The 24,597-nt window shown below is 41.5% G+C and overlaps 1 protein-coding gene across 3 annotated transcripts in view; it reads right to left on the bottom strand.

The window, feature by feature from the left end:
• Positions 1 to 589: 589 nt before the first annotated feature.
• LOC148010338 (uncharacterized) overlaps positions 590 to 24,597 on the bottom strand; it is an 85,735-nt gene continuing 61,727 nt past the window's right edge. For 2 of the 3 annotated variants that reach the window (XM_087672255.1, XM_087672254.1), the window contains 7 exons: positions 15,470 to 15,554; positions 13,427 to 13,612; positions 2,541 to 2,711; positions 2,060 to 2,263; positions 1,790 to 1,961; positions 1,520 to 1,691; positions 590 to 1,369 (listed from right to left, as the gene is read on the bottom strand). In XM_087672255.1, coding sequence (XP_087528381.1) covers positions 1,264 to 1,369; positions 1,520 to 1,691; positions 1,790 to 1,961; positions 2,060 to 2,263; positions 2,541 to 2,711; positions 13,427 to 13,612; positions 15,470 to 15,554 — 1,096 coding nt within the window. In that variant the 3' untranslated portion in view covers positions 590 to 1,263. Of the gene's footprint in view, positions 1,446 to 1,519; positions 1,692 to 1,789; positions 1,962 to 2,059; positions 2,264 to 2,540; positions 2,712 to 13,426; positions 13,613 to 15,469; positions 15,555 to 24,597 lie in introns of all 3 variants that reach the window. The other variant, XM_087672256.1, reaches the window with a different exon arrangement.

Here is a 24,597-nt window from a genome sequence, read left to right as displayed (position 1 = left end):
TAAACAACATTGTAGTTAGAACAATGTTCAAAAATTTTATGCCCTCAATAATAGGTGTGACCAAAATGGACTTGAATAGCTTATATCCACATTCACCTCCTCCTCCTTGTCTCTTCATCTTCTCCCCTCCTTTCTCCTTCTCTCCTCATCCTTTTGTCTTGGGTGGTACATCTAGTGTCCCTTTCCCACATCACACATAGCTATTTGATAAATCGAGGGTCGCTTTTGTTGGTCATTTGAAAAAATACTTACCTACCTAGACATGGTGAGATACTTTCCCAAGGGTAATTGTCTTCCATATATTTTCTTTATTCACCCATGGTTAACTTACCACTTCTTCATACCCTTCGGGAAAACGTGCTTTACAGAGCTCATGGTTCCACTTTTCAATACGCTCCCCAAACTGATACCCTAGTTGTTGTCAAGACTTGGCTCATAACCATGAGGTTGTGGGTCGGAGTCCCCCAATGGCCATTGTGTTTCTATGGTACTGGTTTCAGTTTTCACATAGGTGGTATGTATTCTGCAGTATAACTCCAATGCCTTTATTTTATCCAATGCTAGATGGATGAAGTAAATCATCTTGCCGCATTTTAAAAGTGTCTAACACAAACATGGATTCTATATTACAAATACTTTGTTCAAAGCTATCAATCACATTTAGTATCATCCCCACCTATTATATGAATGTCATTGCATGTAGAGGCCTGTCTGCAACACACACAGGGACAATTATGTCCAGCAGACCTAGATAGAATCAAGATCCACCTAAGCATGGCATCAATTTAATGTTTCAGAATCAATCACTCAACAGGTCCAATATGATTTTTAATGATGCAATTCTTGCTCAAAGCCCCCAATTACAATCCTTTTCACGCAAATGTAGAATTCGTTATCCTTGGAATGTTGTTGAATATGAAAATAATCGTTGAGCTGGCATTGTGTAGCAAGAGTCACCAACCCACTTTACACTTCACCATTGGATAATCAGCCCCTGATTTTGCCAGTAATGTCCTGCTGATTCTGCGGATTGGCATTTTGCACCCAAAGCAAAGATGGCAATGTGGGGAGGAGAACATATGCTTTCACATGTGTAAACTTGATCACGTATGTGCCAGATGTCTCATTCACCCAAACTAAAGTGAGCAGCAGTGAATATCAATTCACAGATGCTCGCATTAAAACCCTCCTCAAAAATTATGAACCTTAATTGCACGATCAACATGTAAACAGGATCTACTCTTGTCTTTCAGTAGAAAGTGGTCACTGCGAACTGCTCTGCTGCTGTTCGTAAATCTGCATGTATGCCTCCGATAAGGCAACCATTTGAGGTAGAGTCTCAGCAACATGTAGATCCTGCATTTCATACCTAAAAGTAGAGAAATCGACTATTAGTTGTCATTTGAGGTAGAGTCTCGGCAACATGTAGATCCTGCATTTCATACCTAAAAGTAAAGAAATTGACTATTAGTTGTCATTTGATGTTGAATGAAATTTGACAAAGCTAACATGAACTCACCATATTTCCTCTGACTTTCGCTGTACAAATACTCTGTATGAACCTTCACCAGGTTTCCCATCATGAACAATGTTTGCAATTAAATCATATTTGGAGCCAATTCTTTCATTCTTCTTTGGGACTGGCAATGGAATATAGTCTTTCAATTCCAAGTTTTTCACCGGAAAATTGACTGGAAAAAGGCCAGATAAGATCATCATAGCTTTAGAAAGGAAAGAGACATTCAGAGAAAACCCCAACCTAACAGAGCAAAAGGGAAAATGGCCTTACCAAGCGTTGGATTTTTCTCAACAAAAAAATTGTTTTTAGTAAATCTACGCATGTGTAAAATTATGTACTGGGGAAGCCTTGTAACACGATATCGCATCCTAGCCAGCTGGGGTCTTACAACTTCAGTAACAGATTCTCCATCAAACTTCTTCAGAATGTTGAACAATGGAACCTGCAGGAAAGGCCTTCCTGTCACCACAGCCCAGATGTTTATTTACTAAATGGTAAGCTTCAAAAAGTACTTCACCATCAGAAGATCCAGATCATAACCTGAGGAATTATGTTTTTCTCCATGACGTCTTTGAAGAGAGGCGGAGGAGGCAGATCTAAACCAAGCATCAAGAATGGCATTCTGCTGACCTCTCTCTCAAGATCACTAGGAATGGTTTTTTCTTCTTCAGAAGGCTTATCTGTATCCTCCTTCCTTTCAGCAACATTTTTACGCTGGAATTCTTTCACTACCTCCAACTCGCCCTGCATAAATTGGTTATGCAACTTGAAGAACTAGAACTGATTCTCAAACTCTGGACATGTTTATAAAGATGACAATTAATCTTCATACAGCCTGCTAGCTGCTGCACCTCCTGGCAGCTGGCTCATTTAAAGTACCAATAATAAATGGCAGTTGAAACTTGACACCATGCATAAATCTCTCTTCGATGAGGATATAGCAAATTTTTCCTCCTTTTTACTGCTTCAAACCTTGGCACTAAGGTAAGGTGCAGAATTTAATGGAGAAAATAGCACCAACCTGGAAACACCTGTAAATAACACTGCTGTTGGGTTTCTTTCCACCTCCGAGATCTGTGTGAAGTGTGTTAAGCAGCCAGGACATAAATTCAACTGGATCAGACTGCACTCCAATGCGAAACCGCTTCTTGCTAGCAACCATCACGGCCTGGAGAAATTCATGGGGGCTTACCTGTAGGTACATGCATAAACCAGAACTGAATAAAATTTAATCAAGAATGTAGACCAAAGTTTTAAAAAAAGAGATTAGATCACAATACAATGCAGAAGTGTAGATTAGAGCCTTCCACAATTCAATCACAGTGCAATCTAATGGATCACAGCTATCTTAGGTGGTCAATATCCAATCCCATATTACTTTTAACATATACCCTGTCCCTTGAAGATGTGAAAGTTTGAGGCCACATATGTGTCAACTAGAGGCTGTGAAACGGAGGCTGCCAATCATACTTCTTCCAGACTTCAATACCCATACGAGTATTACGCATTAGGTGAAATGAAAAATCTTCAGATGTAATTCAATGATCTGAAACTTATCTTGAGTTCCGGTTGGCTTGATGAAATGTATTTTTAAATTTGAAGTGACATAGATCTTAGATCTTTGCAGTTTCTAGATGCACTTATTCAATTAAAAGGCTTGTAAAACCCACTATCAAATGTATACAATAAAGAGGTCCACAGTAACAGAAACACATTCATGATACATCAGGCAACTTACCCTTCATCAGACTTGCACAGTACTCACTTTTCCCTCTTTTAAGGTGACAAGTGATATTGGTTACAACTTAGCTCATATGTAAAATAGCTATTATTATGACCTTAACATTGAAAAAATGTTTCCTTTTTTATATTGTAAATCTTGTTTCACTTTCTCCCAAGATTAAAATTGTTACTCTTTTTCGAACTTTTTCCCTTAACTGGAAATGTCTTATGAGAGTTGATCTGGTTAAAGCGTAATGAATTTTCAGCTTGTCTCTAGTAGCTTGCTATAATAATAAAGTAGTTAGAACCATCACATCCTCAGACAAGTTTTCATCCTTGTCCTAGTTATCAAGACATGGAAACTTCAATTACCCAAGGAAACATATCTAGTTTAACCATCAACTAAAACTTCTGCATCCCTGTTAGTACAGCTCCTGTTGTTGGGAATAAAGGCTCGCCGTGCCTTTTACCATGTTCGGGTGTGAACGCACCCTTTCACTTGTACTTTATATATATTCAAAACCTAAAATGTGGTACACTAGTCTTTTTTGTACCAAACATCAAGTGTCGTTCTCACTCTCTCACTCTACTGCTCTCAACTCTCTGCACCTTCACTCTCAACTCCGAACAGCCTTTGCAACAAACTGGTATCAGAGCACACAGGCCGTGCATGCTTCCCGAAGCCAATGACAGTCATCAGGCCGCGTGACAAGTGAGCAGGAGCTTCAAGCACCAGTTGTCAGTGTTCAGCAAGTGCAGGAGAGGCAGTAGCGAGCAGTAACAGGCGGCATCTTCGTCAACGACTATTGCACCTGCACGCGGCCAACCAGGTGACACGCAAGGTTGACCAGGCCAAACGGGACCACCCGACCAGCCAGGCGACATGCAACCTGGTTCAGGCTACCGACAAGACGGCAGCTGATGAGATGGCAACCAGGCTGACACGGACTAACGACCAGGACCAGTCGCCATGAACATGGCACGTGAGGCCAGGTGACGATGGGCAGAGGTCAGCGTCTTTTTTTTAAAAGAAATATCCTTTTGTTTCTCTGTTCTTCATCGGGCGTTCACACGCAAAGGCACAAAGCCAAATTTTCCCCAAGAAAATTGGAGCTTTTCCTAGATTTGGGGACTTTAATGCAGAAGTGTACAATCTGACTCAGAAATTGCAAAATCAGTGCACATTTGCCCATGAAAATTTGGGGCTTTTCACATTTCAGTGAAATTTGTGCACACCAAACCCCAGAAAATTGGGGCTTTTGCAGAATTTCATCAATTTGTGCAAGAATTGCTTGGTATATGAACTTGGGTACTTGAATTGATGCAATCTGAACGTATTATCCTCTAAAAATTTAGGGCTTTTGACCCAAATTGTCAAATTTGTGCTCGGGAATGCCTTTGGAGCAGAAATTGCAGTCAAATTTTGGGGATTTCACATGTAACTGTTGGCTTGGTCTCTAATTGTCTTAGAAATTGCTTGAGGGGTGCAGCAAATGACATTTTTTAATTCTGAAATTTCTGCAATCTTGGGATTTTGGTACTCTTGTGCATTGTGGTCACTTGTGTCATCTTTGGGCTTGCCTTTGGTGACTAGTTAGTCAATTTCGGACTGCAAATTATGGCTGGAAACAATGACAGCAGTTTCTGGGCAGAGGCTGTTATGACAACTGTACACTTGATTAATCGGTCACCAAATAGGTCTTGGTTGGGGGGGGAGGGGGGGAGGGGGGGAGGGGGGGAGGGGAGGGGAGGAATTGAGGAAAAAAGTTCCCCAAGAAGCGTGGTCGGACAAGCCACCTTTGTATGCACACTTGAAAGTGTTTGGCTACGAGGCATTTGTGCACATACACAAGAAAGAACACAGCAAACCTCAGCCAAAGTTATGCAAATGTATTTTCCTAGGATATGGTGATGAAGGTGAAATGGGGTATAGATTATGGGATCCCGAGAAAAGAAAAGTAGTACGCAGCAATGTTGTCATCTTCTGGGAAGATCGCATGTACAAACAGCCCGAAAGAACAGAGGAGGTCCGAAGGGTTGTATTTCGAGAGGATGTACCAATACGACAACAAAGAATGCCCGTTAGACAGCAGCAAATACCTGCTGAAAATGTCCCTGAAATTTTAGGGAATGATGATGTAAATGATCAGTGGGATCTTGCCCATGATGTCCCACAAATTCAGTAAGAACATGTGCACCTAGAACAACCTGAACCAGCTATGCAGCAAATTGTACCTGCAGCACAGCAAGCTGTTAATGCAGATTTGCAGGCTGAACAGCCAGCAAATATTGACCACTGGGTCAGTAGATCGACCAGAGTGCAAAAATAGTCAAATAGATTTATTCCTGGAGTAAACTATGTGGCTGATTATGTTAACAGATTGTGGTAAACCATCATGCTTCAAGGAAGCAATGGACAGACGAGAGAGTAAAAAATGGCAAAAAGCAATGCTATCAGAAATGGAATCTCTTATGAAGAATGGCACTTGGGATTTGGTACATTTACCAAAAGGAAAAAATGTGCTATCCTGCAAATGGATTTACAAAATGAAAATCACTTTTGTTTCTGTAGTGACAGAGAGCACGAGGATCAAGACACGTAGTGCTTACACACAGCAGTAGAGAGAGAGAGAGAGAGAGAGAGAGAGAGAGAGAGAGAGCAAGCAAAGTAGAGAGTGAGAGTGAGCACGACTTGTGGGTACAATGTCGAGTGTACCTCTTTAGGTTTTTAGATAGATATATATATATATGAAAGTACAAATGTGCTAAGGGTGTGTTCACACCCATGCACATGTAAAAGGCATGATGGCCCTTTATTCCCAACAATCTCCCACCTAAAGGCAATGTGCCTTAAGAGGAGAAAATAATCAGCTAAGTCTAAGTATGTACAAAGCTGAAATACATATATCTATCCAACTCCCATCATCTGTCGACAATGAGCAAACCGCTCTTCTGGAAGACCCTTCATAAGAAGGTTTACAAGATTATCATCTCTATGCACTTTGACAAGCTCAATGCTCTTGCTATCAAGTACATCTCTAATGAAGTGATACTTCGCCTATATGTGCTTCGTCTTTGCATGAAAGACGGGATTCCGTGCTAGCATGATAGCACTCTGACTATCACAATGGAGAACAGGTAACTCTGTAATGCCAAGCTCTCCCACCAGATATATATCAACCATAGCATACATGAAACTGCCAACAGCTGAAGCATATGGTATCTTGGCCATTTCACCCTTCTCATCATGAGATGTAGGGCTGTTCTCTACACCAAGTTTCACATATGGAGGCAATGGAAACCCAATTATTTTCCCTCCCTCCATATTGAAACGCTGCAAAACCTTGGAAATATACTCCTGCTGAGATAGATAGAGTAATCCTTTTAACCTATCTCTAAGTATTCGCATGCCAAGAATGTGATTTGCATCACCAAGATCCTTCATGTCAAAGCTGCCATAAAGACTTTGCTTCAGTGAGTCCAAGGCATGAGTATCCCTACCAACAATCAGCATGTCATCAACACACAGAACCAAGATAATCAGGCTACCATCTATTGCCTTCTTGGTGTACAAGCAGTGATCCACTTGACTTCTATGAAAACCTTGAGACTACATAAATGTATCAAACTTATGATACCATTCTCTTGGTACCTGTTTCAGCCTATACAAACTCCTTTCGAGTTTACATACCATCTTCTCTTTCCCTTTTGCCACAAACCCTTCAAACTGCTGCATATATATATCTTCATGCAGACCACCATGTAAGAATGCAATCTTTACATCCATCTATATGAGCTCCATATCTTCAACTGCAACCAAGCCCAAAATGGTTCTCAATGTAGTCATCTTGACTATAGGAGAGAATATCTCATCAAAATCAACTCCATGTTCCTGCTTGTACCCCTCCACAACCAATCTTGCTTTGTACTTTGGCGAGGAACCAAAACTGACCTTCATCTTGTAAACCCGTTTATATGGAAGGTTTTTCTATCCTTTAGGCAACTGTACCAAGTCCCAAGTGTCATTTTTCTCAAGAGATTCCATCTCTGACAACATGGCTTTATACCATTTCTTGATGTCCTGTCTGTCCATTGCTTCCTTGAAGCAAAATGGTTCACCACAGTCTGTCAACATGACATAATCAACCACATTGTTTGCACCAAGAAAAAATCTATCAAGTTGTCTAGTAGCCCTAGATGATCTCCTAACCCAATGATCATTGTTTGCTAGCTGTTGAGCATTTTCAGCTTGCTGTCCTAGCTGTTCCTGCACATGTAGTGGCTCATTATCATGGGCAATAGCTAGCTGATCATTTCCAACATTATTTTCTGCATTTGCAAGTTCATTTACAGCAGGTATTTGCTGTTGTACAGCGGGCACATTTAGCTATTCAAAATGTATTTCTTCCTAGAATACAACCCTACGGACCTTCTCAGTCTTTTTAGTTTGTTTATGCATGCGATCTTCCCGGAAGATAACATCATTGCTGCGTACTACTTTCCTTTTCTCGAGATCCCATAATCTATACCCCATTTCATCCTCGTCACCATACCCTAGAAAAATGTATTTACAGGACTTTGGCTCAAGTTTGCTGCGTTTTTCTTTATGAATATACACAAATGCTTCGTAGCCAAACGCTTTCAAGTGTGCATACGAAGGTGGCTTGCCCGACTACACTTCTTGGGGAACTTCCCCCCCCCCCCCCCTTCAAAGACTTGTTTGGTGACCGATTAATAAAGTGTACGGCTATCATAACAGCCTCTGCCCCAAAACCATGGGGTAATGCAGCATGAGACAGCATCGTACGGACCTTATCCTGTATTGTCCGATTCATATGCTCTGCAACTTCATTTTGGGGTGGATTATGAGGGGCAGTGAGCTCCCTCTTTATCCCTTTGTCATCACAACCTCAAAGGCCTTGGACACATATTCCCCACCATTGTCAGAGAGAAGACACTTAAGTGTCTTATCAATCTGATTTTCAACCAATGCCAAGAATTTTTTAAACTTATCAAGCATTTTATCCTTGCTACGAATAATGTAAACCCATATCTTCTGTGTAGCATGATCGACAAAGGTGACAAAATATTTATTTTTCCCTAAAGATAACCTTGGCATTTGACATATATCGGAATGTACTAACTCTAGAGAAGAAGATTTCAGTGAAAGAGACTTCTTATGAGATGTCTGTGTATATTTACCATAAACACAATGATCACAATACTCAAAATCAGCATAACGAAAACAAGGCAAGTAACCCAAACGAGAAAGCACTTTCATTCCAGTTTGACTCATGTGTCCCAACTGGCCATGCCACAAAGAAACACTTGGTTGCTGCTCGATCACGGCAATAACATGATCACTCACACTAGATACATGGAGAGGATACAAGATATCACTTTTACAACCTCTGGCAATCACTCTAAATCCCTTACAAATCTTCAATTTCCCATCACCAAAGGTGGTATGAAATCCATCGTCATCTAGCTGCCTTGTGCTAATCAAGCTCTTATCGAGCAGATGTACATGCCGTACATGCTGAAGCGTAAAGACAGAACCATGCTGAAACTACAACTGCACACTGCCAATACTTGCAATGTCACATGCATAGTTGTCCCCAAGATTGACAACGCCATGTCGACCCCCTGTATAGTCAGAGAGCCACTCACGATGAGGGGTGACATGAAAGGAAGCACCTGAATCGAGAATCCAAGTATACATGTCATCATCTGTATCTGCAAGTAAAACATGTCCACTAAAGTGTGAAGAGACCAAGAGTACGTCATTCCCACTGTCACTGTCATGAGTAACTACATTCACCTCTTCAATTTTGACATTGCTCTTCTTAGGCTAACTCTCTTTCTTCTCTTCCTTGCTGTCATCTGTCTTCTTACCCTTTTCTTTTTTTTTCTTCCATTTGTAGCAGTCACGTTTAAAGTGACCCTTTTTGCCACAATGACGGCATTCAACATCCTTGCCATGTGACTTACTGCGTCCCTTGCTATCAGATTTTCCTTTCTGCTGTGATCTGCCCCTAGTATCCAAAGCACTGGAAGACTTACTGGATGCATTGTTCCACTGATTCATTTTTTCCATGAGTAGAGCACTATCTACATCAGCATACAAAAGAATCACATTAGAATTGCTCATAGCAGTCCTGAATGTATCCCAACTCTCTAGCAAAGTGCAAAGCAAGAATGTAGCCTTAAATTTTTCATCAATCAAGAACTTCGAGGCAACCAGCTGGCTGAAAATGGAGCTAAACTCACTCAAGTGAGTAGACATTGTTGTACCCTCTTTCATACGCAAATCCATAAGCTTTTTCAACCAATACACTTTGCTTGCGGCACTCTTCTGTGCATATAGTTCTTCCAATCGAGTCCAAATAGCATATGCAGAATCCAAACCTTCAATGTTAAACACCAAGGCATCAGAAATCGATAGCTCGATGGTTGAGCGTGCAAGCTCATTTAACTCATCTCAATCCTCCTGTTTCATGTCTGCGGGCTTTGCCCCTTTGGTCTTAATCGGCTTTGCCTGCTTCTTCTGCAACAGGATATTGTAGCACTGTTTTTGCTAGACTACAAAGTTATGTGCTCCTTCAAGCTTCTTAATGTGCATGAGATTACTGCTATCACTGCTGCCAGCCATGATTTTCAGCCCAAATGTGACTAGAAAATTCAACAAATGCAGGCCCAAACTGTCACACAAGTGACCAAGGTAAAACAAGTACCAACCAGCAATAAATAGCCACATAGAAGCAGAAATTTCAGATCTGCAGATAAATTTTCAGAAGCACTAAAACTTGTGCTACAGCACTCCGCAACCGATTACAGCTGTTCCAAGGGCAAATACATCACATTACATGAGAAGTTCCAAATTTTAGCTGCAATTTCTGTTGTACATGTACCCACAGGCACAAAATTTGACACGCACGGTCAAAAGCCCCAAAATTTTTTTGCTCAAAGCATCAACCATACATCTTTACTATTTCCGATATGCACAAAATAGACCAATTTTGCCAAAATAGAGCAATTTCAGCAAAACCCCCAAATTTTTTCAAGTGTTAGATGTCTAAATTGCATGGAATTAAACCCGCATGTACATAAAATGACCAAATGGCGCACAAATTTTGCCCAAACAGCAAAAGCCCCAAATTGCACGGGGTCCAATGTGCATCAATATCGAGAAATTGGGTAAATTTCAGCCCAATTCTTGCATGTACATGAAAAGCCCCAAAATTCTCGAGCAAATGTGCATGTATTTTGCAATTTCTGAGAAGATTGTCCAAGGTCCCTAAGTCCGAGAAAAGCCCCAAATTTTTGGGCCAGATCTGCACAAATCTGTGACTTGTGCATCCAGTGCATGAACTCCCGCCAAGAGATGGAATTTCCAAAAAGGAATTTGAAAAGAAAATAAAGATTCTTGTTTTTACAAAAAAAAAGACGGATCCAAGCAAGCTGTGTGACGGGACCGGCGTTCTATCACGTGGCGCCCGTCAGTTGCCTCGCCATCTTGCCTGATTGCAAGTCGTCAGCTCGTATAACTTACCTGCCGTGCAGTCACCATGCTAGTCCCGCTTGGTTGCATGTCATCAGCTCGTCTGACTTACCCGCGTGACGTCGTTTCTGCCCGTCTGCCTCCATCTGACAGTCAACCCTCCTTTCGACTGTCAGTCTGCTACCCGCCAAGAGCTCGCCTGTCAGCTACCATGTCGCACATGCAGCAATTGTCACCCACGACCTCACAACTTGCTCGCCTTCTGCAGCCCAGTTCACTTCTAACGTCTCAAGAAGCGTGCACTCCTTGCCCGCTCTGATACCACTTTGTAGTGACAGAGAGCACGAGGAACAAGGCACGCAATGCTTACACACAGCAGCAAAGAGATAGAGAGAGAGAGAGAGAGAGAGAGAGAGAGAAAGAGAGAGAGAGGAGTGAGAGTGAGCACAACTTGTGGGTACAATGTCGAGTGTACCTCTTTAGGTTTTTAGATAGATATATATATAAAAGTAAAAATGTGCTAAGGGTGTGTTCACACCCGTGCATATGTAAAAGGCACAATGGCACTTAATTCCCCACAAGTTCTTTGTCAAAGTACAAGGCACGCTTGGTTGCTAAAGGGTACAAGCAAGAACATAGAATTGATTTTGATGAAATATTTTCTTTTGTAGTCAAAATGACTACTCTACGAACCATCTTGGACTTGGTTGAATCTGAGGACATGGAACTCATACAAATGGATGTAAAAACCGCATTCTTATATGACGGTGATTTGCATGAGGAAATCTATATGCAACAACCTAACGGTTTTGTTACAAAGGGAAAAGAGCACATGGTATGTAAACTCAACAAAAGTCTATATGGGCTGAAGCAAGCACCATGAGAATGGTATCACAAATTTAATACATTCATGCAATCTCAGGGATTTTATTGTTCTCAATTTTATCATTGCTTATATACCAAGCAGGCAGCACATGGCAGCCTTATTCTCTTGGTTTTGTATGTGGATGACATGCTAATTGCAGGCAAGGATATTCATGCCTTGGACTCCTTGAAGCAGAGTCTACACAATAGCTTTGATATGAAATATCTTGGTGAGGCCAATCACATTCTTGGCATGTGTATACTCAAAGACAAATCAAAAGGTCTTTGACCAAGATACCCTATGCTTCAACTGTTGGTAGCTTGATGTATGCTATGGTTGCTACACATCCTGACATTGCATTTGCGGTGGGAGTGGTTAGCAGATACATTGCATATCCTGGCAAAAAGCATTGTGAAGTAGTGAAGGGTATCATGAGATACCTTAAGGGCACAAAGGATTTGTGTATCTGCTTTGGTAAGTAGAAGTCATCTATTGTCGGTTTCACGGATGCAGACTATGCTAGCCATCTTGACTGCAGGAAGACTACTTCAGGCTATGTGTTTATGTTCACTAGAGGAGCAGTCTCTTGGATATCTAGGTTGCAAAAGTGTGTTGCACTATCTACTACAGAGGCAAAATATGTGGCTGCCACAGAGGCATGTAAAGAAGCTTTATGGCTTTCACATCTAGTGACAGAGCTTGGGATTATAGAGGTTCCTATCCTCCACAGTGACAGTTAGAGTGCTATCATGCTAGCACGGAATCCTTTCTTTCACGCAAAAATAAAGCACATATAGGTAAAGTATCACTTTATCAGGGATGTACTTGAGAGTAAAGGCATTGAGCTTGTCAACGTACATACAAATGATAATCCTGCAGACCTTCTTACGAAGGGTCTTCCAGTCGAGCAGTTTGCTCATTGCCGCCAAATGATGGGGGTTGGATAGTATATGTGTCTTTTAGCTTTGTACATACATAGACTTAGCTGATTCTTTCCTCTACCTTCAGACATGTTGCCTTTAGGTGGGAGGTTGTTAGAAATAAAAGCTCATTGTGCCTTTTACCGTGTTCGAGTGTGAACGCACCCTTTCACTTGTTGTACTTTATATATATTCAAAACCTAAAATGTGATACACTAGTCTTTTTTGTACCGAACATCAAGTGTCGTTCTTACTCTCTCACTCTACTGCTCTCAACTCTCTGCACCTTCACTCCCAGCTCCGAACAGCCTTTGCAACACCCGTACCGATCCATTTACAAGACAGCAAAAGTTGTAACACTCACACTGCCTTACCATCAACCTACATACAATACTTTGCTCATGTTTGCTTAAACTTAAAAGAGTTATGAAACACAAAAGTAGCACATAATAAACATGGTGTCTCCTGATCAATGATGGATTCTAAGTCCGGTGTTGCTGCATATTTGATCTGAAAACAGACATTAGCTAGATAAAGATTGCCATGTGGCTAGGTTGTTAATACGCAAAATAGGAAGAGTTGTATGTAGCAAGGGTAGAGGAAGTACCACCAAAAAACACACCCTTGCAGACATGAACATGCACACGTGTACAAGCATATGCACACATGGACAAAAAATGTGATCCAGGTTGCAACCACACATGCATGCACACACTGGGTGCCCCTTCCAGTGACCAAAAAAAAAGGAGTAATTTTCAGACCGTTTTGTTGGTCTCATTTGGTGACAGTATCTGCTACTATATTTTACTAGGAAGCAAGTTGAATAGGTGTATACACCTTATAAGTAACACACACTCTAGTTAGCAGGGTGAAATTTTCTGTAGTCCAAACATCATTACCTGTCCCTTGAAATTCCGTGGATGCCAGATCTTTCTTGTCAACTCCCCAAATCGATGGACAAGTGGAGACTTGCAATTTTGATAGTTGTCAGGAATCAAAAAGAAATCTCTGAGTGGTGTTACCCGCATGAGAGATTGAATAGTGACATTTACAAAATCGGTTTCCTTGATGTTGTTGAGACCAACCTGAAATTTTAATACAATAATTTATGAGCAAAGCTTCCATAACAGCCTTAAAATGTTGTAATGGTTAACTATTAAGATCTCATTCATCAGTCAAACTATGAACTAATACAGCTTGATGAAGTGGTCAAAGGCAGAAAGTTTCGTCTTCTAGTTCTTGCAAGGATGAGAAATTTTTGGTGGTGTTTTATTGCATTATCATAAAAATAGTCAAAAATGGTATCCTTGATGTGGTTGATACCAATAGGAAGTAGTGCTTAATTGCATGATCTCGCAAATAGTCAACACTAGTTTTCATAAAGTGGTTGAGACAAACAGGAAGTTCAAATCTATGCAGTCAACAAATGGGGAGATTATAGACTAAATTTTCTATCTGACTTGACTTGGGCAATTTGATTTCACAATAACATGTTAATCAAGAAATTTCAGTTTTAAAGCTAGGAATAAATGTGACAGAGAAGCTTTTTTCTGAAAGCCTCTGCCTCCTTTAATACAATTCAAAGAGTAAACCTAAGACTTTACATGCTTAAGCACAACCACACATCTACAAATTTCCAGCCTAGCTAACCCATACTATCAGAACATGGAGTGATCAGGAACTAGCAGCCACCACCGCGGGTCATTGAGGTACACTCTAGCAGAGGGCTGGGAGGGGAAATCTCAATACATCCTTGCTTTACACCAAGTCATTGACACAGGACATGCTAACGTATGGGTGCAGCCCCATGACATGCATCGAGTGCTATGCTTTTCCACCCCACTAATCAAGAGCACACTTGAGCGTGCTTTTGTCTATGCTCTCACTCACTTCCTATTTGGCCTGATGACAACAGTTAGAATAGGTGTAGGAGCAACACACAAAAAGGTGTTCATATGTGTTATTCCTTTTTACTTAAAATCAAAGGAGTACATGGTCTCAACAACAAAGCTTGAGCTACATAATTACATCAAAGATGTCTCCACCTCTCAAGGTAATTTGGGAGGGGTTGGAGAGAGAAGCCACAGAGGGAGGTATAGCATTATCCGTGGTGGTTGTCCCATGTGAAGATACTGTAGGGTTTGCAGAGAAAACTAGTGTACAAACACAACTAACACAAGAACTGAAACAAGAATGCAAATGAGAAAAATTATGATGAAGAAGGAACCATTGTTGTAACAATGAATGATGAAGGGAAGAGATACAACTGAGTGTGCTCAACCATCAGAGGTTGTCCAACAGCCATTGTCTCTCATGGGAGTGTCATAAGGGAGAGTGCCAAAAAGTGGCATCCTCTGAGAATGGATCCCTAATGCACCAAACCACAAAAGTCAATGACAAAGGATGTCCAAGAGCTGAGGAAAATCTGAGAATAACAAAATGCTTGCAGACAGCAGCTCCTCCTGATGGATATTACTAGATCATCTCTGGTCCATGGAATCTCCTCTTCAAGTCTTCCAATGCACATGGGATGTTCCTAGACACAAGATTTTTCAAGTTTCAAGAGCTCTCAAATGTGTTTGCGAGATGCACCTTTCCAATCCATTATTTGAAATAGAAGAATTTGAATGTTTAGAAAAGGATGTGTATGAGTGCATCCCAAAAGTTGTTATGTATGTCAGATACAATTTGCCCCGGCATGTGCCCTGAACATCACATAGTCAATATCTTCAAGTGACAGTAATTGAGAGAACAGGTATGCTCCAGTGATCAGCTGGTAAAAGTCTGATGAGGTCAACAAAGGCCACACAAGTTACAGCTTGATGCATAATTTGTGTTGATATCACAGCAATACACATTAACTTTATATTTGCACCCACACTACATTGAAGTGGATAATGGTATGCAAGCAAGAGAATTTTAGAACTGTCTCAAGTCCTTACCATTCCTGGCAAATAGTCAGAACCATCTAATGCTCTCGACCATTGCTTATTTTTGTCAAGCTGGTCAACCTGTTCTCTTGTGAATCTGTCCATATAAACATTGAAAATATGATCATTTCAGTTCAATTTTCAGAAGATTGAGACCATGCTGCCATGTCACCTATAACACAGCTGAATGATTCAGTAGTAACGATCAGTCTGATACAAAACTCATTCGTTTAATATGTAGCAAGCTCATCATCTCCTAATCCAAGCACATGAACCCTGGAAGTTTTAAGTAAAGAGGCCTGATATAAAAGAATAACAGATTCTTAGGGCAGGCCATGTGGCACTAAGATAGATATAAGGAAATTCCAGCTCATCCTTGAAAGAAACCAGTCTAAGTGTTATAGACATGATGGAGGATAGCCAAAAGTGAGGGATGGAGTCAACAATTAAAAAGTACAGTGTAGTTCAAAAGTGCTAATCTCTTCAAGAAACACTTCCAAATTATAAATGTGGATCATTATATTTTTTTAAAAAAATATTTGTGTCCATTGTGACATGCTGTTAAGTTATGAAAACATTAGGTCACATTTAATCCTTGATTATTGGCCAATTTATTCAACTCTTCTACAGCCCCCAAAAAACAAAACTCCAAAGTTCTCATTGAGCATTCATATTGTACACCTCTATTTAAAGGGGATCATGGGGAGCCACTGTTCATCTGATGTATATTCCAGCATGCAAACACTTCTGATTTGTGCCTCAAAGCATATCCCCAACAATGACGAGTCATGTTATCAATGAAGGTAACAAAGTACAAGTATCCTTCAATGGATTTGACATGCATGGGTCCACAAACATCACTATGCATAAGTTGTAATTTTTTATCAGCACGCATGGATCCACCTTTGGGAAACAAAGCACAATGCATTTTGCAAGTACACAACTTTCACATACATTGTGAGTAGGTGCTTTTAATGGAGGGAGATCAAGTTGTTGAGCTAAAACATGCTTTACAGCTGATTAGCATTGTTAAATAGCCCCAAAACACACTTGATTAATGAAAAACGCAAATTTAGTGCGCAGTTCGAGAGAGTTTCAGTGGTCCCCCAAAACCCTCATTTTTTGGAACACCCTTCAACATTTATAAATCGATAGGTTGCCCACCATTTAGCCTCATCCTTCTGTGCAGGTTTCTCACTCTACTGTGCAGATTTCAGCCATTAGCCACCTACCGTCTGCTATCCAGCCATCACAATTGCAGCCCATCACTATCCAACCCTAGACAACCTGTTTTCAACCATCGCTCTGTTGTTTGGAGGTCTCCATCAGCTGCATCATCATAGCACCTGATCAGCCTACGTTTTCAGCATCAAGTGCTAGGCGACAAGTTGTTGCCATCTCTCCCATCGGGCAACTATTGCAGTACCTGCGTTTTTGCTGTCCAACAAGTCATCTACATCAACAAACACCTCTCCTATTTTTGCCTGACAGTTCTCTGCCTCGGGTGATCAGCTTTCAACCTTCTTTGGTAGTACACTAGTCTCATCTCTAACTGGTGGTCAGAGCACTTGGGATCCGTCTCCAGTGGACATCACTCTCTGACACTGCATTGCTCTGCCCTTGGGCATTTTGTACACTCTTTACATTCATTTATAGCATTCATTCACTTCAAAGCTTCTTATCTCTATGTTTGTCTTTGAGTTTGAGTTTTAAGGTTTTGTGTTTAGGGTTTGAGTTTTGCTTGTCTCTGTCTAAGTCTTTGTGTTTTAGTCTTGGTCATACATGCTATGTTTCGCTAATACAAACCCTAGCATATCTTCACACAGTATCAAAGTTGGTGCTCTTCTAAAGAGTATCCTGCAATGATTGTGGAGGCTAGTCTTTGTGTGAGACTCACAGTGACTCGATTCTGAGTCATAATGTCTCAGGCATCTTCTTCTTCAGATCCTATGACGCCCTATCAAGCTTCTCCATCATTGGAGGCTCTAAGAAGGCATTATGATCTTGAAGAGGAGGTAGACACACCTTCACCTTTGCCATCTTCTTCTTCTCATTTTAGCCATCTTACAAATGAAGAATTTGAGGAGTACTTGTACATCACATATAGTTTGATTTATACTCCTCCAACAAGTGCTACTACTCCATCGAGACTAATTGGTGAGACTAGCCATCTCTCTCATCTTGGAGAGATTATGACATTTAGCACATCTCGCAATCTATCTCCTTTATCTCTGCCGAGCCTTGTCTCAGGTTCGTATAACCCTTTTGAATCGTATGAGCCAAAACCCTCTCCTATTTCTTCTTTTGTTGTGCAAGATCTGGATGATTTTCAGTATGTTAACTTTAATAGTGGAGACTCTCGAAGCAAATAACCTTCATCAGGTATACCTCTACCATCTATTTCCTTTGAGCAAGTAAACCACACTTCTCAACTCCCTCCCATCCTACCACTATCTTCTCCACATCTACTCACATCTTCATTCCAAAATCTTGGATTACATTCCACTTCAGCTCAAAGCACTCTAAGATTTAGATCTTCCATCTTCGCTCCTACCACTTTCTCTTTCTCCATTCCACCATCTACCTACCCTCCATTCACTCCACCTCTTGATACATCATTAGGGGGAATGCCACCCTTTAACACTGTACCTTTCACCTACCCCCACTTTACCACATCCTTCCATTCTGGGACGATTGTGATGGGAATTCCCCTCACTACTCCTAGACACTCACCAACCCCCCACATGACCTTTTAGACGAAAGGATATCCATCCTCTACTTATAAATCATTGTCCCACATCCCTTGGTTCACTCCTATGCAAGGATTTCCATCCTCTGCTCCCTATGTCCCTATCCCTCCACCATGGGCTCCTCAAGCGATTACCATGCCACTCCCCAATTCACCCATGCCCACATTTGGATCCACTATGCACACTTCTCATATGCATGGTGGGCACTCTGGGATTCCTTCCCAAGTGTACTCAACTCCCCTACCCTATCCCCCCTATTCACCCTAACCCCATTACACATCTCCATCTCCTAACCCTACCACTCATGTTGCAATGGTCAAAAATGTCTTCACAGATAAAACTTGTTTTAACAGGTCAAATTTTATTTCTTGGCCGAACTTCATGCAACAAGTGCTTGAATCTAAAGGACTTTGGGACCTTGTTGCTAGTACCGACAAGCCTATGCCCGAACCCTTGATTAGCTTATCCTGATCACATCCGTCAATAAAGAGCCCACAATGCCACAACCAATATTGAGTTAATGCAATGGTTGCTTCTTGAATTCCACTCTCAATTATAGCATTTTCCCCTCGTATCTAAGCATTGGAGTTATCTCATTGTGTTACATTAATAAGGTAAATTATGGGAAACAGGTGCGAGGAATGACCGTCCGGGGGCCTTGGGCACTCGAACGAGGTCTAGGGGAGCCTAGAGAGTTAGAGAGTCCGAGAATAGTAGGACTCGCCTAAAGTGGACGGCTGGCAAAGGAAACGAGAAGGGAGGTGCCAACAACTATCTAGGCGAGGTTGGGAGGAGAAACGAATGTCTCGTGCCACTGTTTTCAAGATCGTCAGACGTTTTCTCTAAGTGGATTCGGCTCTTCATGAGTCTGGTTCCACGTTTCATTGGTATCAAAGCCGCCGGGTCCTGCTTTCGTCTGTTTCCCACGAAGACTTTCTCCGGCGCCCACACGGGTCAGGCGAGAAGACGGTGCCCCCCACACGTCACACGGGTCAGGCAAGAAGACCGTGCCCCACACATCATACGGGTACCAGTTTTGAGAAGACGGTGCCCACACGTCATACATCACACTGGCCCGTATCTTGTCATACATGATTGATTTCGTGAGGCGCAGCAATCGAACGGCAGTATTTCAAGAAGCGCAGCAATCGAACGGCAGTAAAACCCGTCACCAATCGGACAAAGCCAGTCGGACGAGTCTCACACGTAGCAAGGGTACAGCTGGTTCATGTGACCCGTTTAGGGAGGGGATGTGTTTAGGCCCTTCCTTATTCGGTATTCCTACCAATAAGCTTTATTGTCAACGTGACTGGCTCAGTTTGGGAAAGGCGAACTATTCCTCACTCTTCCGGGTTATTACTAAAAGCCATCAACACTTGCCCTATCACTATAACCAGGGAAGTACTTGACTTTGTACGCAAATTTCTTATATTTGCTTTCCAATTCCAATGTATTAATGGAGGGGAAAGGGAGAGAGGGAGTAATTGAGGGTTCTAGTTCTGGGGACCACCCTATGGTAGATCCCCATGAAACAGAGATACAAGAAGAGCAGTGGGAAGAATTTTTTGCCACACGAGAACAATTTGATGATCTAACTGCCCGTGCGCGGGGTCTAGGGGAGCCTAGAGAGTTAGAGAGTCCGAGAATAGTAGGACTCACCTGAAGTGGACGGCTGGCAAAGGAAACAAGAAGGGAGGTGCCAACAACTATCTAGGCGAGGTTGGGAGGAGAAACGAATGTCTCGTGCCACTGTTTTCAAGATCGTCAGACGTTTTCACTAAGTGGATTCGGCTCTTCATGAGTCTGGTTCCACGTTTCATTGGTATCAAAGCCGCCGGGTCCTGCTTTCGTCTGTTTCCCACGAAGACTTTCTCCGGCGCCCACACGGGTCAGGCGAGAAGACGGTGCCCCCCACACGTCACACGGGTCAGGCAAGAAGACCGTGCCCCACACATCATACGGGTACCAGTTTTGAGAAGACGGTGCCCACACGTCATACATCACACTGGCCCGTATCTTGTCATACACGATTGATTTCGTGAGGCGCAGCAATCGAACGGCAGTATTTCAGGAAGCGTAGCAATCGAACGGCAGTAAAACCCGTCACCAATCGGACAAAGCCAGTCGGACGAGTCTCACACGTAGCAGAGGTACAGCTGGTTCATGTGACCCGTTTAGGGAGGGGATGTGTTTAGGCCCTTCCTTATTCGGTATTCCTGCCAATAAGCTTTATTGTCAACGTGACTGGCTCAGTTTGGGAAAGACGAACTATTCCTCACTCTTCGGGGTTATTACTAAAAGCCATCAACACTTGCCCTATCACTATAACCAGGGAAGTACTTGACTTTGTACGCAAATTTCTTATATTTGCTTTCCAATTCCAGTGTATTAATGGAGGGGAAAGGGAGAGAGGGAGTAATTGAGGGTTCTAGTTCTGGGGACCACCCTATGGTAGATCCCCATGAAATAGAGATACAAGAAGAGCAGTAGTGAGAATTTTTTGCCACACGAGAACAATTTGATGATCTAACTACCCGTGCGCGGGGTCTAGGGGAGCCTAGAGAGTTAAAGAGTCCGAGAATAGTAGGACTCACCTAAAGTGGACGGCTGGTAGAGAAAACGAGAAGGGAGGTGCCAACAACTATCTAGGCGAGGTTGGGAGGAGAAACGAATGTCTCGTGCCACTGTTTTCAAGATCGTCAAACGTTTTCACTAAGTGGATTCGGCTCTTCATGAGTCTGGTTCCGCGTTTCATTGGTATCAAAGCCACCGGGTCCTGCTTTCGTCTGTTTCCCACGAAGACTTTCTCCGGCGCCCACACGGGTCAGGCGAGAAGACGGTGCCCCCCCACACGGCACACGGGTCAGGCGAGAAGACCGTGCCCCACACATCATACGGGTACCAGTTTTGAGAAGACGGTGCCCACACGTCATACATCACACTGGCCCGTATCTTGTCATACACGATTGATTTCGTGAGGCGCAGCAATCGAACGGCAGTATTTCAGGAAGCGTAGCAATCGAACGGCAGTAAAACCCGTCACCAATCGGACAAAGCCAGTCGGACGAGTCTCACACGTAGCAGGGGTACAACTGGTTCATGTGACCCGTTTAGGGAGGGGATGTGTTTAGGCCCTTCCTTATTCCGTATTCCTGCAAATAAGCTTTATTATCAACGTGACTGGCTCAGTTTGGGAAAGACGAACTATTCCTCACTCTTCAGGGTTATTACTAAAAGCCATCAACACTTGCCCTATCACTATAACCAAGGAAGTACTTCACTTTGTACGCAAATTCCTTATATTTGCTTTCCAATTCCAGTGTATTAATGGAGAGGAAAGAGAGAGAGAGAGTAATTGAGGGTTCTAGTTCTGGGGACCACTCTATGGTAGATCCGCATGAAACAGAGATACAAGAAGAGCAATGGGAAGAATTTTTTGCCACACAAGAACAATTTGATGATCTAATTGCTCGTGTGCAGGCACAGGGAGTTCAAATGGAATTTTTAACTCAAACACTCTCAACGAAATAAAATCTCCATTAACTTTATTACTAGAAAGGGATAAAAATAGGTTAGAAACCTCGGATATTCCATCTTCATTGCAAGATTTGGATGTGACTATGCGAGAATCTAAAGAGCCCCACCAAAAGTTGAGGGATAATCTAGTTTTAAAATATATGAAACCCCCTCAGTTTCACGGGGAGGAAAAAAATAGAAATAAAAACACTATCTTTAATTTTCTCCAAAAATGGGAGGATTTGCACAAACTTAAAAATACTCCACCACATCTCCAAGAGATGGAGGTCAGTTTAACTTTGGGGCCAAAGGCGTATAAATGGTGGCGAACTTTAAAGGAGGCAAATAAAATACCTGAAACTTGGGCTCAGTTTGAATTAATCTTTTTGAAAGAATTCCTTTCTGAAAATGAAATGGAAAGAAATTGGGAAGATTGGGATTATGTCAGACAAAAGGGAAGACCCCTGCTGACATATCTGAAGGAATATTGTGAGATAATCCTCAAATTGGAAGGAATAGATGAATTTCAAAAGACAAGAGAATTTATTAGGGGACTAGATAAGGCCTGTAAAAAGGAAGTGAAAAGGAGTTCACCTAAGACGTTTGAGAAGGCAATTAAATTTGCATTAATCAAGGAAGATAGTACGCGTCTAGGTACACTCACTAGTCTCACTGATATGGAGCCCAAGACTAAAGAATTGGAAACCTCAAAATCTGTAGATAAATTTAAAAGGAAAATGCCATTTCTTAAGGGCAAGAAACAACCTTTTGAAAAGAAACAATATGTAAGGCCAAAGTTAAGTCAAGATGACTTTGATAAGGCCAAAAAAGAAAGGTTGTGTTTCAATTGCCTATCCCCTAACCATGCTGCCTGGAATTGCCCTCAAAGGAAAAAGGGGGAAGATAAAGGAAAGGATAAGGACGAGAGCAAGGGAAAAGAAAAACAAATCCATGTAGTGTAGACCCTAGAATTAAAGGGGCATGAAAAGTATAAATCTTTAGAGGTTTTGCACAGGGATGTACAACACAGGTGTTGTATGTCAACTTCTATGTGGCAGCCTACTTATGGGCCACATAATTTAGTTAGAGTGCATGGATTGATAGTTGGAAAGAGGGTTAGAGTCATGATTGATGACTCCACTACCCACAATTTCATAAATTATGCACTTGTCAAAAAATTGAAACTTCCCCAACAAAAGAGTGGCCATCAATATGTTGTTCGTATGATGCAAGGTTAGGATAATAAAATATGGGATACAATGGTATCCAATTTGAAAATTGAGATCCAAGGATATAAAGACAAACTCGATTTCCAAATTATGAATATGGAAAGAGTCGATATTGCTTTAGGGAGGGAGTGGCTATGGGGATCGGAACCATCCTTAAAACGTAGTTATCATCATAATACACTGGAATTTGAAAGGGATGGTAAGACTTTTGTGATTCAAGATGAACATGAAATATCTGATAATCCTTTGTTGTGTTCCACTGAAGTTTAGAAGCTGATAGAGAAGGAAGCTTGTGAGGTATATATATTATGGTCTCTTCCTGTACAAAACACTTTTACTTTCTGTAATATAAAGCAACAAGTAAGTAATGAATTAAGTGGTTTGTTAGATGAATTTAAAGATGTGTTTCCTTCTGATTTACCAAGTGGCCTTCCACCAGATAGGGGTGATATAAATCACCCAATTGACACAAATAAGGATACACACCCTATTTCTAAACCACCTTATAAGTTAAGTGAAACATAGCACCAAGAAGTTGAAAAACAAATTAAGGATTACCTTGATAAAGGCTTTATACAACCCAGCAATTCACCTTGGGCTTCGCCAATTTTATTGGTAAAGAAAAAAGATGGTTCTATGCGACTTTGTGTTGATTATAGAGCACTTAATAAGATAACGCTGAAGAATAAATTTCCTATGCCCAGAATGGAAGATCTTTTTAATCAATTCCAAGGGGCAAAATTCTTCACAAAAAAAGACTTAAGATCATGCTATCACCAAGTAAGAATTAAGGCACAAGATGTTCCTAAGACAGCATTTCATACTAGATACGGGCATTATGATTTTTTGGTGATGCCTTTTGGCCTCACTAATGCACCAGCTACCTTTATGAAGCTGATGAATAGTGTGTTACGGCCCTATCTAGGACATTTTGTAGTAGTCTTCTTGGATGATATCTTGATCTTTAGTAGATCAAAAGAAGAACATTTGGAACACTTACGATTGGTATTCCAATTGTTAAGAACACATTCCCTTTATGCGAAGAAAACTAAATGTGAATTCTTCGCACAAGAGGTCAAATATTTGGGGCATATTATCTCGAAAGAGGGAATCAAGATGCATCCAGAAAAAATAAGGGCAAATATTGAATGGCCATCTCCAAGAAACCTGGAAGAGATGCAAATCTTCCTAGGATTATCTAGATTTTATTGTAGATTCATTCAAGATTATGCCAAAATAGTTGTTACAATGACAGACCAACTTAAAGGGAAAGGGAAGAGCTTTAATTGGGGAACAGGCCAAAATGAAAGTTTTCAAAAACTTAAGGTAGCTATTGCTACAACTCCAGTACTATTAATTGTGGATCCCAATAAACCATTTGTGGTTGAAGCCGATGCCAGTGATAAGGCGATAGGCGCGGTCTTATTACAAGAAGGTCGACCAGTTGCTTTTGAGAGGAAAAAATTAGACCGTGCAAAACAGAATTATTATGTTTATGAGAGGGAGCTGTATGCAATAGTACATGCAATGAAGAAATGGAGGCACTATTTATACGGTGCCAAACTTTTGATCCTGTCGGATCATGAAAGCATTAAGTGGCTTAATGACCAACCGGATCTACAAGGACGTAAAGCCAGATGGGCCG

This window comes from Lygodium microphyllum, chromosome 29, assembly GCF_053477565.2.
Source record: "Lygodium microphyllum isolate KBCC chromosome 29, Lygodium_microphyllum_v1.1.10, whole genome shotgun sequence".
NCBI classification, from domain to species: Eukaryota; Viridiplantae; Streptophyta; class Polypodiopsida; order Schizaeales; family Lygodiaceae; genus Lygodium; species Lygodium microphyllum.
Note: the sequence above shows the minus strand (reverse complement) of the source record. Positions and strands in the feature narration are given on the sequence as shown.